The sequence below is a fragment of the Aythya ferina genome (assembly GCF_964211825.1).
Source record: "Aythya ferina genome assembly, chromosome: 1".
Taxonomy (NCBI): Eukaryota; Metazoa; Chordata; class Aves; order Anseriformes; family Anatidae; genus Aythya; species Aythya ferina.
This window is the reverse complement of record NC_140296.1, coordinates 118,681,947-118,697,302: the sequence shown is the minus strand read 5'-3', so window position 1 is coordinate 118,697,302 and position 15,356 is coordinate 118,681,947. Positions and strand designations below refer to the sequence as shown.

General features: G+C 42.1%; 1 protein-coding gene across 1 annotated transcript in view; it reads right to left on the bottom strand.

The window, feature by feature from the left end:
- The window catches only part of LOC311438611 (uncharacterized protein), a 255,304-nt gene that overhangs the window by 237,327 nt on the left and 2,621 nt on the right, over positions 1-15,356 (bottom strand). The window contains exons 2-5 of the mRNA XM_084523184.1: positions 14,876-15,037; positions 11,659-11,774; positions 3,745-3,820; positions 629-793 (exon numbers count right to left, since the gene is read on the bottom strand). Of these exons, the coding sequence (XP_084379310.1) occupies positions 629-684 (56 nt within the window). The 5' untranslated portion in view covers positions 685-793; positions 3,745-3,820; positions 11,659-11,774; positions 14,876-15,037. The remainder of the gene's footprint in view (positions 1-628; positions 794-3,744; positions 3,821-11,658; positions 11,775-14,875; positions 15,038-15,356) is intronic.

The following is a 15,356-nucleotide window of genomic DNA, read 5'->3' as shown; positions in this document are numbered from 1 at the left end:
CAGGGAGACTAAATTCTACTCTCACTCTACTCTAATTGTTCCTCCCTCTCAAGAGGGAAAACGTGTGCCTTCCTCTTGTAAATTGTAGCTAGCTTTATCTAGTTACTTTTGGGTTTTGCAGCATCACACCACAGTCACGAACTCTGTATTGTCACCAGAGCTGGTAAATAACTAGACAGACATTTCTAACAGTGCCCCAAATGGGGTGATGCCTGTATTACAATGCAGTCATTGCAGAAAAACTGCAAAGTAGGCAACCCCAGAGTGACATAGAAGGTGCTGCTCCTTTCACTGCCCTTTTCCTGGATAAGCCTCTTAACCTGTTCTATTTCATCAAATTCGTTCTTATACGCAAAAATAGTAGGTCGTAAAAAAAGAGAAGCTAGCTCATGGCAATGCATGTGGTGAATGCTGTTCACATTTTTCCTTTTAGCACACTGTGTATGCAGCACAGGCAAATAGCTGCACAGCCTAATTACTGAGAAGGAACAAGATGAACTGATTTAGTAATAACATCGCTGAAGGTACAGTGTATGCAACACTAGTTGTTCAGATACGAATTGAGGGGAGCCAACAACACACCGGGGTATTTTTATAGCCAGGCAGTTTACTGTTCTATTTTTACTACCTTCGGGGGCTACAGTTCAATCCGTTCAGCAGCTCATCTGCATTACTCAGACGCATTTCTGTGACACCATCCTGGGTAAGCACCACGAAGGACTGCTCTCTGCATCACGTACGGCTGCGGGCTGCGTGGGCCTCCGAGCAAAGAAAGGCAGAGGCGGATTGCTGGCTGTCAGGGGGAGAAATAAAGAAGCCAGAGCTGGATTAAGCATCTGGAAAATTACTGCAGCCTCACAGCTTTCGCTGCTTGCTACCCAGGATGAGTCATCACTAGTTGCCTTGGCAACGGCTATTTTCTTCCTCCTGCTGTTGATCAATTTTGTCTGTATGAAGGTCCCCTGAAACCAGGAGCTGCACAGATAATGCAACAAAGTCACAGAAACTCTCAGAGAGCATTTGCATTTTCAATCTTGCACCTTAAAGGAAAAGGAATAACATAGTCGGAGCAAAGGGGGAAGAGAGAAAACACTGTTTTATTCAACCTGCATACCATATCCTCGACAGGCGTGGTTAACAAAAAACCTACTACCACTCCTGCTAAGTAATGCCTATAAATAAAACATCACATCTTGTCCTAGAAATCTACATAAGACACTGAACATCAATGTCAGTTGCTCCATAACCTACACACACGCTCTAGAGCAGAGGTTTGCACCACCAGTTTCCAGCGCAGGGATCCAGAGCTGGCCAGGGAGCTCCAGTCCCTGGGCCCTGCCCTTATCTCTGATGTTGACAGACAGAATGACCCCAGGCAAGTCGCTTCAACTTGGAAAAAATCCTATTTGCCACCTTTCAAGTGCAAAGATATGGTTGAAAAGAACTGAAATGTTGTTGCTTAGCAATGCTGAAGTCCCAAAACAACGCCTATCAAAGTTTACCCTCTCTACCATCTCTCAGAGGTAAGTGTAGATAGATGTCAGATGACCTCTGATGAGAAAACAGGTCCAAGTCTTTGCCTGTTGTGTGGCTACCAGGTTCTTCTAAGTATTTTTCATGATGTTAGTCTCTTATCCCTTGTTTTAATCCCCTCCTTTTTATGAAACAAATTAACATCCTCCGAAGGCAGATTAAAATGGCTCTGGGCAGCAGCCTGACCCTAGGCAGGTCATTAGACCAGTGACATGAATGGCACAGACATCCACTTGTCTGAGATTAGCTACAGGAATGTAAAAGCTACAGATAAGGCAATCCTCCCAGTGAAACACAAAAAGAAAGTCAGCAAGGGCAGCATTTGTGGTGCAAGCAAAGACAGGAGACATCGTGTTTGCCATGCTAATTTATAACGTCAATCCCAAACTGTTCGTGTGCTCAGATAGGGGAGACACTTGAACCAGGGACATCAGATCTTCAACGTCCCCCCGTGCAGTCCTCATTTTTATCAGCTGGAGTCTTTGACATACTTGAGCTATTCCTCTCTGTGGCCAACCAGTGACTGAACAGAGACCACTGGCATAGTGTTCTCCATCTCTAGGGACTCTTCTGCTTGATTCAGTTTCTCTAAAGGGGTTCAAGGCAGCATGGAGGCATATAAAGACCTGACTGGCTTGCAAATCACTTACCAGGTTTTCATCCAAACCTACCATCTGAAGCAAGGCCAGTTACCTCGTATCCAAGTAAAAGTCAATCCTCTGGAACAAGAGCTTGTGTTAGCACAGTAGGCTAGCTTAGAGCACAACAGCGATCTGATGGCAACTTGAAGCTAAGACATAAGGGATTTCTTTTTGTTGTGGTGCTGTTTTTGTTTGGTTCTTTTTGTCTTTGAAGTAATCTAGCAGACATGCCCATCTTTTCAGCAGGAAACAGTCTGCCATACAGTTTACCTTCTAGACTAGTCTTGATCTTCAAGCAACAGTCTTGGCACACTGTGTAGACATTTGTTTGTGAAAGGGTTGAGTGGGTGAGCTTTTTTTCCTCTCCCATGCATTTGTTTTCGGGGATGATGGGATGTTCTTTTTGTTTCTGTTCCTTGCCTGTGGATATCTTATCACTAAGAACAAGATCATGACTTGTTTTATTTAGAATTGGTTTTTGTGCAGAAAAGCTTCAAAAAAAAAAACTTTGTTATAATTTTTCAAAAACGTCTTTTGATCCTATAGACTGTGACTTGCTTGTTGCCCATCTCCAAACTGCTGCAACTATAACACTGTGTTCCATTTCCTTCCTTTCCCAGCATCACGTAGTAATCATATTATGAAAGCAAGTCAGGCAGAGGCGCAAAACAAGAAACAGCAATAGGAAGGATTATGATCTCTGGATTCCCCCCATGAAAACGCTTTCAGCCAAGCACTCCAGGCCCTTTTAGATCAAGCTCAGGTATATGACAGTCAACATGTTCCTCTTCATAAGAGAATATGCCAGGACTATGCTCGAATGGTTTTATTATTGTTAATGCTAGCTCCTTGTGCATACAAGCCTACAGTCTTCACTATGTGTACGTTTTTCTGATGTCATTTACATTTCTTTGAGTGTCCACATAGTGAATTACACTAAGACCAGCACCAATTCCAACACTATAGAGTGCTACTGTGAAAGCAGACAAAAACAAGGGCAGTATTTGTGGTGTCCTAGGCAAGAAAGGAACAGGCAAACACACTAAGAACTGCTCATCCTATACTCAGTACATGTTGATGTTTCCCTCATTCCAGTCTACCTGAGCTGAAAAAACAGCTACATGAAATGGAAGCTATTTACCCAAGTTCACCTGTGAAATTTTCACTACAGGAAATAGTAATCCTCATGGTACCCTTGTGGGCTCCTTACCCCTGTGGACTCTTTGACAGGGGAGTAGTAGGCAGCTAGGTAGCCAGCTCCAAGTTTTGCTTGTTCAGCAATATTCTCTTCCAGGGTAGGGGCAGAAGAGAGAGGAAGGAGGAGTACTGGATATCAAGGAAAGACAAAGTGAATGCTGGCTCCCCCTTCCTGAATTCATCAGGTATTTTGCCATTCACCCAAATTTCATTTCATGCTTTAAGTTCTCTAACATGTTGCTAGATAGCTCCAGACCTAAGGGCAGAACTGAAGGAAAGCTCCAGAACTAAGTCTCAGACTGAACTTCACACATCCTTGTTACAAGGACATGATTTCAGTGAAGAGCCTTCCTTACCACATTAGCTTACTTACCAGTTTCTAGAATGACGCCACATCATTTGGTCCAGAATACAGATAGGAGGCAGGGAGAGGGAAACACTTCAGCTTCCTGTAGTATAGGTAATAAAAAAAAAGTTACTAGCTCTTTTCTCCTCATCCAGTTGAGCACAGGGTGAAGATCCATCAGCTAACTTTTACCTCTGAAGGTGGCTACAAGCAAATTATGAGCAAACAAGTTTCCTGACCTGGTCAAGGTTCAGAAAGTTTTGCAGAACAGATTAACTGTAGCACAGACTCACAGGAAAGGTAATCCTCACACACTTAATCTTTCTGGATCAGAATTTGCCTCATATGGAGCTAACCAATTGAAGAACTAGGACCGTGGTACTGTAATCTGACTAACTGCACCTTCAGAAAGTGCATGTTCTTTAGCAGTGTACATTTGGGAGTTCTGCAGGCTTACACCACCACTCTTTGCAAACTTCCACCAGTAGTTAGTTAGCAAAGCACTAGGCAGCTAAGGAGGTATTGCAGTTATTTCACGCCTTTGGTACTCAAGCAGTTTCTTTCATCACTGGAAGCAGATAGGAACATCGCTTCATTATGAAAAATAATTGCTTTAAAAAAAAAAAAATGGAAGCAGAGTTTAAGTTCAAAATATTTCTCATATAAGGAAATACAGAAAGCAGAGTACAATTCTTTAAGGAAAAGCCACTGGTACCACAAGTTCACTGAAGATCAACAGTGCATAAAAATAGAATAGCATCTAATATCATATAGCAATTGCCATATCTGGAACTTCTGAAAGCCCTGTCCCAAGTCACCAGGCCATTTAAGGTGCATTAATGTGACACTACAGGCACAGTACAAGAGGAATAACTATCTTAAAACATAATAAAAAATTCCAGAAGAAACAACCACATTTTATATTGACAAAAAAAATACTTTGTGTCAGAAAAAGGATGGTGCAGCCCTGAAAAGAAAGGTTATTAGAAAGTGTTTAATCCGAGCTTATAAACCATAAAACCCACAGCTATCACCAAAAAAAGAGATGCTTCATATAGAAGCAGGATACATGACTTAGTTTATTCTGAAAATAGGAAATCTTTTAGAAAAAAATAGGCTTCTCAAGCTCCAGAGTTGCTATATGAACAAACATGGCTTAATACTAAGAGAAAAAAAAATGCTTTGGTGAAATAAACCTTTTCTCATCCCAGAAAGATGATATCAGGGTATGGAGTCAGTGCATGAGCACCAGATAGTGAAATCAAACATAACTACAGTGGAGTTCCACTCACATTTCTTTGAGAATAAACACTAAAACACAATTAACAGAGCATACAGGCCATTTGAATAATGTATGATGTTCTTTCAGTCCACAGGGATTATTTATACATAAAAAATGTTTTTAATCTTACTAGATAGCTTCTAAATATAGAGCAACTTGTATGTAAAAAGCTTAACTGGGAGAAGAGAAGATGTTTATATTCCTGCCCAATACTCTCATTTGCAATCTTTTGGTACAAGTTTAGTGCTAGTGGAAACTGTCCTGAACGTTTTGAAGACCTTGCCTCAGCATGGACAGTAACAGCATAGATTCCCAACAGCCTGGTTAGTGGCTATTAGCAAGTAGAGGAGGATTTGGAATGCATCTGAAGCATACCAATTTCTTAAAGCAGCCCTTGGATTTTTTTTTTATGATTATTTTATTTATTTATTTATTTTTACCAAAATTGACAATAAGAAAGCAAAGGAAAGAAAGCCTGTGGACTGTTGCATCAATGCAACCATACTTTCTTTAGACTGCTGAACATCTGAACATCCTGAAAGACTGTCCTCCACTGATCTACAGAACCACCTGGGGAAGTTCCAGATGTCTTTGCTTAATGCACTTTAAGTGGTTAATCCCATTTTGCAACTGCGCCACCATCATGTCTCCCGGTCCAGGTCAATCACTTTAAATGTTAGCACCTATCAGCGAAAACTCGGTCCAGAGACAGCGCTGATTTGTTACCACAGCAACAGTTATTATGAACTTGCACCTCCTCGGCTACCAAGGGCCATTCTGAAAGCCTCTGCTCCCTCTCAGCCCACATAGGATGGGGATACATCTAGCCGTGTCTGAAACTGATCAACTAAATTGACATTAATTCTCTTCAGACACTTATTTTTTATTTTATTATAGTACAGCAAAAGTAAAAAAAGTCCATTTCTACCAGGGATTGCAATTGCAGACGTGAAGCAGATGGGATAAAAGCAGTGGAGCCATTTTTAAAGAGTAACAGAGAGCTAAGCAAGCCCAAGGAAAAAGTTTAAATGCTCAAGCACAGGGTACTACATACCCAGCCAGTTCATTTACATCAGATCTGCCATGCAGAATTGCACATACATGAGATATCAGCTGGTACTACTAGACATCAGGTCCCACTTGGAACAAGCATGGACTTTGAGATGTGCTAGCCAGAAGCCTTTCCATACACGCTCTTTTTCTTTACTGTTTCTTGAGCAAAGTAACAAAAAGAAAATCTGGCCCTTCTTACAGAAGGCAAATCCCCTTTGGCAATTCAATGCAGAGGGCAAGAACACAACCCTCCCTACTCTAAAGGATACTGCAAGTAGGCCAGAAAGGACACCACATCCTGACACCTCCTCTGTCATCATCAAGCACATGAAGAAAAACAAGGCCAAACAAAGCCTGGAAGTTCACTCAATTTGTGGCGTGAGTAGCCCAGCATAGCCATGATTTCCAGCGAGCATCCTGTCCAAGGTTGGTCATACTTATGGATGGCTCAGCTTTCCAGACCAGATATTGTTAAAGCCCCCTTTGTGACTGGTAGTTTGTAAACTTCTATTGGAACCTATAAAACAAAATATCAAAATACAAGTTATTCTCGTTACTGGATGTGTATTTATGCACTACTTCTCATGGACTACAGGAGAGTAACCATGTCTCCAGCCAAAAGCCAAAAAGCTTCCCAAGAAACACGAGCCTTGCAGTCTAATAGCAGACTAATCACATTGCTCCACCATTGTCTCATTTTCTGTGCCTCTACCCAGAACTCCTGTATACCCTAATGCTTTGCTATTCTTAGTGACTGCTCAGGAACAAGTCTACCAAGCAGAATACATTACCCCATCACTAAAAGCTGTCACTTTATGAAACAAATTTCCTGGGATTGCATAAATTATGCCCTTGAGTGGCATGTCAGGACTGCTCTGCTGATGATTTTCCGTGTCATTCTGTTCACTGTTTGATGTTGAGTCTGAACAACATACTTGAACCTAGCCCTGGGGTCTAGAATGCAGACCTACCAAGAACAGCCAGCAAAGACTAAGCTTGGTAAGAGACTGAAAAGGGAGCACATAAGCTAATCATTCTTGTGGAATATTAACAGAACCCGCATTCATAAAGCGGATTTTAGAGCCAATAATGGTCTTCTCACTATTTTGGATCCATTTATATTCTAACTTCCACAAAATATAATAAATTTAAAACAAGCTCCATAATTGCATTACGCACTACAGGAAAAGATGCTTCTATTCATCAACCAGCAGGTTTAAAAAAAAAAAAAGTCTTTTGGGGGCACTGCCTCCAATTGCATTACAAGAAATTGCAAACAGCCTTTCCCTACTCATCTTTAGCACATCATTAATAGCACTCCCCCATATCCTACTCCTGTCACCTCTTCCAGGGTGAGGTCAAACTACATAAGCCCTCTTCTAACACAGAACAAGCACAGTCAAAGGCAGGGACTTGCTCCCGTTTCCTTATTTTTTTCTAGCTCTTACATAATCTTTTTGAGGCAGAGTTGTTAAAACTGACTACTTAAAACTGTATTAAAAGGGTAGGTTACAATACTGACTTGCATGGTAACAGAATGGATGCCTTAATGTCTATCTTTCCCCACAATTCCTTACTTTCTAGCTGCTGTGCCCTAAGCAGTTTACAAAATATTCATAACAAACCTAAGATCTTTCCTGTTGAGTACTAAATGATAGCTTGTGTGTGTATATATACACATCTATCTGGCTTATTTATGTGTTGTCATACCCCACCCAGAGGGGCTAATCACCTCACACTTATCAGTTTCCATGGGTATTATCATCCATAACAGGTCCACAGCAGCAGCATGGACAGACAGTTGTTTTCAAGGAACGTGACCAAGATCTAACACCTTACTCCCACCTCCTAATGAAAAGCAGTCAGAGACCGGTGTCATCTTTTAGCCTGACTGGACTATGCATAGCCTGCTGAGCTCATATTTTATTCATTCCACCACACATTGCCTTTATATGCACAGTGTGTTTTAGGAGATACTCCTGTCACAGCAGTGCACTGCAGAGCAATTGTGTTGCATCACCCTCCCTCTTCAGGGCATGCAAGGAAAAAACAATTAATCAAAAAAGCAAAAATAACTTGGAAACACCCCTAACCTCAAAGCATTCAGGAAGGGTTACCGTTATATTAATTCTGTTCCACTGGAGTCAAATACACTTAAGCCCTTGGTGGAAAAAGAATGATAGATGTCACAGGAGTTTCACTTTTGGCAGAATACTACAGCTGTGAAGCTCCCCTTCCCCCCACTAGTAGTGAGCTAAAATCATATAATGCAGATGCTTAATACCATAGCCTATCCCAGCTTTCAGATCCACTGAACATCCGTGCAGAAGTGTTTTTTTCTTGCATCCTCTCAGCTCTATCACCAGCGAGATCTTCTTTCAGTCCCATGCTAGTCATTAAATAGCCATCTAACACCACCTGCTGGATTGTGAAGAAAAAATTATACCAGCAACTTGCTGCCAGGGAGAAAGAAAGCAAAACATGAAGGTGCCTGGGGCTTGGCTTTGACTGGGGTCCCCACATCAACCCCACCCCACACCTTATTTTCTCTTTCCTCTTTTTGAAAGGCAAATCTGGGCTGCTGGCATTAATAGGCAACCGCAGGCAAAGACAAAAAGTCCTCTGCTCTGGATTGTACAAATTGTACAGGGGCTGTACCATACAATTAAGCTTCAAGACAACTGCTGATCTGTAGTCCCGCTTTACCCCTTCCCGATTAAATAACAAGAAAGTAACACCAGAAAAAGAAGCTACCCTGAAAGCAAGCCTTCTGCAAAGTCAGAATGCAATTTAAAAGGAGGAGCGCAGAAGGAGCTGGCACTCTGTTGAAAATCCAGGGCCTCAGCATGAGTCAGAAGCTGGGGATACGGAGCCTGTGCAGCGAGAGGAAGCAGCCATTACTTAGCACAGACATCAATCCTTGGTTTCTTGCATCCTCTACAAAGGGTGAAGCACCAGTTATGTCACCAGCACGCAAACATGTATTTTTCACAGACTGCCAGGGATATTTTTAGCACCTAATTAGGCAGCTGCCACTGCTGCAAGAGGATAGCTTTTAATTGCTTATTTATATGGCAGGAGACTGCACCCCCCTTTCTTGTTTCTTCAGGTCAAATTTATTTTCGCACATCACCTAGCTCCTCACAATACTGGATGGAGTGGCTAAGCTTTCTTCTTTCACCAAGGTGAAACACCAGCTTGGCTGAAATTAAATTGGATACAAAGCATTCTGGAGGTTTGGAGTTTCCTACTTCCCACTCCTTTCCTCTCCCCACTGTTTTCCTATTTTCATGCTTAAATTAAGGATGAATCACGTTGAGCAGTTATTAGACATCAGGTAAGGTAAGGTCCTCACTGAGTCAGCAAGACGTGGTGTTAAAGGACAAATTATCTTTATTGAATCCTTACTCTATCAAGTCACTGAAAGTAATGCCAGGATTTTACCCTGGGTAGCTAGCTACACATCTCCCTTATTCGAGTTTTCCTAAGCTCTGGGCTTTCTGGAAGCACCCAGATTTCAGCAAAGCAAATCTCGCAGCACTAACTCTGCTGCTTCAGATAATGCTGTAAAAGCTCCAAGGAGCTCTGACTCACAGGATCCCCACAGCAGTAAGGGGAAATAAAGGTCATGCCTCATGCATCAGTGCTGCCCAGAGTGGAAGCTTACCTTCTGTGACAGGCAAGTGTGATGGTGAGATGAATTTGCTGATGCATTCCCAGGAGAGGGAGGGTAGGGTTTTGTGGCACTGTACAAGGCACTGGTAAGGCTGCCTCAGAAATGCTGCATGCAGCTGTGCTCACCAAGTTCAAGACAGATGAATTTCAACTGGAGTCAGCACGGAAAAGGGCTCTAGGATGAACACAGCACAGAAAACCTACTGCATGAAAGGGGTGGGAAGCAACGCCAAATCTTTCCTTGGATAGCCAGCAAAATTAAGGCTGGGACTGCAGTTTCAGGGTGTTTTATCTGCAGCAGCTTATTACCAGAAGGGCAGTCCTGCTCACCCCCATCCCACATTCTGGCCACCTCCCTTATATCGGAGGAGTGCAGTCAGGGGCTGGTGCAGCTCACCCTGCTGCTGCAGCACGGCTGGATTTGACAAAGGGAACAGCAGGACTGCGCAGCTGAGGGGAAAGCAAGCATCTCCTCTTTCAGCAGAAGCAGAGCGTAAAACTGTCTTAAGAGGGCAATTTATGAAGTGCTGCTAAGTACGGCAGTTGCAAAAAAAAACACAGAAATGGCAAATAACAAAAGAAGAGACAAGTAATTTCAGCTAGGGGACAATGCCAGCCCAAGAATAAATCATTATAAATTGCCCATAAACACATTTGCGCTGGAAATAAGCTTTCTAAACATCAGCCTTCTCACTGGGCTGCTGGAAACAAAGCCTCAATTAATATGCCAATAAAATCTTGATCAGTTTATAAAATGGATGATGTTTTCCTTCCAATGGCAGGGGACAGAGCATGCACCTGAAGGCTCCTTCCAATCCTACATTCCTAGCTTGATTCTTTTTTTTTTAAATCAGTCTTTCCAACAGAAAAAATATTGAAAACATTTAAAGGACTCCATTAACTACGTTTTTTGCTGTGAGCAACATCAGAGAAAAAAAAAAAAATCTAAGCAATTCAAACTGCAGATTCAAATAAATCCAGACAAAGCATTTTATTGCTTGCTAACCGAATATATCAGAAGCAGCATGTCCCTTCTGGAGATTTGTCTTTTTCAGGGCAAAATTGGCTCAACTGACCAACATATGTTACAGAAATTGATTTTTTTTTTTTGGTCTGGTTATTTGCTTGTGCAGAGAGGATCTTTTATAGCAGGGGACAGCAAAGACCCGAGGACATTCAAACACATCAGATCCGGAACACAACCAGCTTCCTGACTGCGAGCTACTCTTATGGAAAGAGTTACAGACACAGATCATCTGCAGACATGCACAGAGCTTATCCCACAGCTAAAATTCATTAGCCTAGAGACACCGCAGGGTTTTAAAGGAAGATGTTCAGCTGGTGAAACCCATTCCACAGGCACGGTGAAATTTCACGGTAGCTGAAAACCTGCCCCTGGACAATTCGGTTCCCTGACGCTTGACCACAAGCAGCCAGCTCAGCCCTTCAGCCTGCCACGTTACAGCCACCTCGTACAGAGCAGGCCTGTCCCAGAGCAGCGCTCCCTTAGACTAAGCACTCTTCTGCATTAACAAACATGCTGCCTCCCATGCACTTAGGCATTTAGGAAAGGGAAAGAAAAGTATCATTACATAGCCACGTAACTCTCCATCTTGGCTCTGTACCCACTCAAGTCACAGGGATTTAGCCTGCTGGATTTGTGCAGCAAATGCTGCACCAGCCCCTGGCTAGCTGGGTGTCAGACGAGGTGCCGCACCAGCCAGCCTGAGGGAGGAGTGCCCGTGCAAACAGCCTGCAAGTGAAGGCCAAGGGGGGTGTGCTTTTATTCAAGCTGTGCTGACAGGGCACTGGGCTACACCATCAGCCAGCACGAAGTCAGCTGGTCCAAGGGAAAGTGCTTCGTACCTTCAGGATCTAACCTCATCCTGCCACGCAGCCACATGTGTATTTCATACCTGCTTCACACTCACCTTTCATTTCGTTTGGACAGCTGCAGGACCACTCTGATCACGTCTTAGCCTGCCACTACCCCTTAGAGCATGAGCTGAACAGACGCCAGAGCAAAGGAAGTTCAGAGATACAGCACCTAAAAAGCAAAGTCATAACTTCATGCAAGGGCACACAGAAAAAGAAGGAAAATAGCATAGCTTTTTTTTTTCTTCCAGAGTGTTTTGTTTTTTAACCCAAACATAAGTATGCACTTTGGATTTATAGAAACTGATTCACTCACTTTTTTTTTTTCAGTTAGTTTCAAGCTTTTCTTACAGACTTTGCTGGAAGAGAATTTGAGCAATCATAGTTCTAACAGACCTAACATTTGTTTAGGTATCCTTCCTTCCCCATCTCCTCTACCCACCATAAAAAAAAATAATCTAGAAGTTTCCATATTCCAGATTGAGACAGAAAGCAAGATAAAAGTACAGAGAAAAGTAATAGTAAACATCTCAAGTTTAGGAGTTCAGAACCCTTAAAACGGGTTTTTATTATTTAGGGTGTTTGTTTTTTTTTTTTGTAAACCTTTCGTTTTGAAATAAGGTGAACTACTGGCATTCAACCATCATTCTGAACATTTTAAACAATGCTTTGACCTCTCCAAAAACATTTAAAAATATCAATGACAGTTTATTTTATTTATTCTTTAATTCTTTTCAATAAAAAGCTAATATTTTATAACAGCAGCAACAAAAAACCACTAGGCATGAAGACCCTTACCTCTTTGCATACATACACACCTAATTTGTCATCTCACCAGTACATGCAAATTTAAGCCAACACAGTTATTTATCCTTACATTTGTGACTCAAAGCCCTGTTCTCCCTGTAAAACTCATTTAGGAAGCACAAGAGAAAAAAAACAAAAACACAGGGAGAGACTATCTTGACTCAGACTAGCTTGCAGTTTGAGCACGCAGGATAAACATGACGCATGTAAGCGGAGGTGAAACAGGGGTGATGAACAGGTTTATCCCCATTTCTCCCGGGTCCCACCCGAGACCTGCCTTTCATACACCAATGCTCCTCAGATGGCATCATACAAGCAAGGAATAATCTCTCTTCTTCAAACAGAGTAGAGAGTTAGAAAGTAAAATAGCTCTCTCCTAGGCATGACCCTCTCTCTCCAAAGTTTTAACTACACATGCAGCACAAGCCTGACATTCAACCGCTGCCCTGTTATCAGGGATATTTTTAGCATCGCCATTCCAAATGTCCAAGCACAGCACCCATACCCATAAACAGGAAAACTCCAAACACATTTAAAAATGGCCAGGTCAGCAGCAAGACCACATTGCAGAAATTCTTCATTCACCAGAGAAGACCACATCAGCTGCACTCCTAGACACAACCCAAACAGAAACTGCCCACCTAGGCTGAGCGTAAAGGCTGTGGGGTGGAGACCTCAAATGAAGCTCATCAGCCCAATTAAGGCTTATTAGTGCACTCAGAGATCTAACCAAACCAAGGGTTACAGTGAACGTGTGGTTTAAATAAGGTGCTTTGTTAATGTCTCATCATTAGGAAGTTACGTTTTCTTATTTTGTGTTTTTTACATCACCTTTAAAAAGCAACCCAGCTACTAGAATGTGAAGTGCAGGAGATACAGATTACAGCAGTCAGGAAGCACCCTGTGCCTGGGGGCTTTGTTTCTTCATTCCTTTGCTAAATAAAAGTGAGGCACCATCCCCAGCTGCAGGGACAGCAGTGGCACAGAGATGTGGGTGGTAGTCTTGCCTGTCCTCCCACGTTTGGAATTTGTTCCATGCAATCCACAAAGTCCACAAGCCCTGGTCCTGTCAGCAGGTCTGAACTTGGCCTGAGTTTCAGGTTTGTCACAATTATAAAGGTAAGGTGAATAATGTGGGACTTTTCCTGATTTTTCACAGCAACCTAGAAAGGCCAGACAGCTTTACCCCTGTTTCATTGCAAATGGACAGCATGGCAAACAGATTTCTGAAATGTTTTAAAAGATTTTCTGCTGTACCAGCCAGCACTGCAGGTTACTTAGAATCATAGAATATCCCGAGTTGGAAGGGACCCACATAAGGATCATCAAGTCCAACTCCCAGCACCGCACAGGTCTAGCCAAAATTTTAGACCATATGACTGCTTCCTTCTAGAAGTCTTGCTGTGTTTTGAGAACACCAATAATGCCTTATTGAGAGCTTGGCTCCCAGGTCTGAGAGTACTAAGAGACGGTGAGACAGATGATCTGACATCGTGGCCCTGAGACAACAAAAATAACACCCAGGCACTTGCCCTGTGAGCCTGTAAGTCATTTATGCAAAATCCTACAGAAAGTCTATGAAAACTCTAGGAATTCTGTCCAGATAATTCACATCCTAGCAGCGTTTGCTTTTTTTTCCATCAATTCTTCATTTCCTTCAACTCAGCATAAAATCATTCATACTTCATGCTTAAGTTACACCTGAGATTTTCAATATAAGAGATAAAAGATTTTCAAACCATACAGTAAGCACTAGCATGTCTGGGGTAGGGATTGTTATTTATTGTTGCTACAGGCCTAGCAGACCGTGACACACCACAGCTACATCCATTAGATGAAAACAGTGGGTTTGTACCATTCTTTGTTGTTTTGTGTTTGTTTTTTTTTTTTTTTTTTCAGAGGGATGAAATTTAACCTATGTACCTTTTTAACTGTTAGTGGAGACAAAGTTACATAAATGTCCTTTTTCATCTATATTTTTGCCTTCCTTCAGAATACTGACACTGGTATAAGTGCCTTTAATTAGCCTCAGCTGAGTCTCCTTGCTGGGGGATGTGACTGTATGCGATATGCTATATGGCTAAAATATAAACAAGGTTAAATATTATCAGCGCTAGTTTTAACAGCAGACAAACAGCAATACAGAACCCAGAAGTGCTGCATGATTTACCCAAGGATGAGAGTCCAGAGTTGACTTCAAGACAAAACCACAGCTGTGCCCTGAGCCAAGTGCCTACATGTAGTACGGAACTTTTACGTGGACAAACAGTAGAGGTTAAGTTTAAACTGACACAAATATTTTACTGCTTTACGAAATTCTGTATTTTTTCCATTTTTAAATTGCTGTTAGATTTACTACCATCTGTTCTTTCCCAATTTCTGCGTTTTCTACATACTAGCAGACAGACCGTCAGAAAATAGACGTTTTGTGGCAGAACAGGTCAAAAAATGGCAGATGATAAATACCTGCAGCTAGGCCTCGTCTTCTCAATGCTACAAAGTCCCTTTTTCAGGTTCAGAAGAGGTGACACAGCTTCCTTAAACAGGCAGAACTGTGGGAACTGATCTGGCACTTGGAAAAGTGCTGTCTCCTCAGAAAATCTGATTGCTCCAGTTGTAGATTGAATCCTAATGCAGAAGTAAATTGCAGGGTAAGCCCTGCAAACTGTACAGCATTTCAGACTCAAGCAAGGATACATATACAGCAAAAATAGTTCAAATCTGTATTGAACACAGAGCTCTGGATACTTCAAAAATGTGGGATGCCAAAAAAATCAAGTCCAGATCCCAGAGACTGTTATGCTGTTGTGGAGAGCCCACACTGGGAGACAAAGAGGAAAGTAAGGATGCACAAACACAGATTACAAGCAAAGTATCTCTCACCTGCAATCTACAAATGCCCTCCTGGAGGAAAGTATTGTAGTAACATTAACTGACTAAAAAAAAA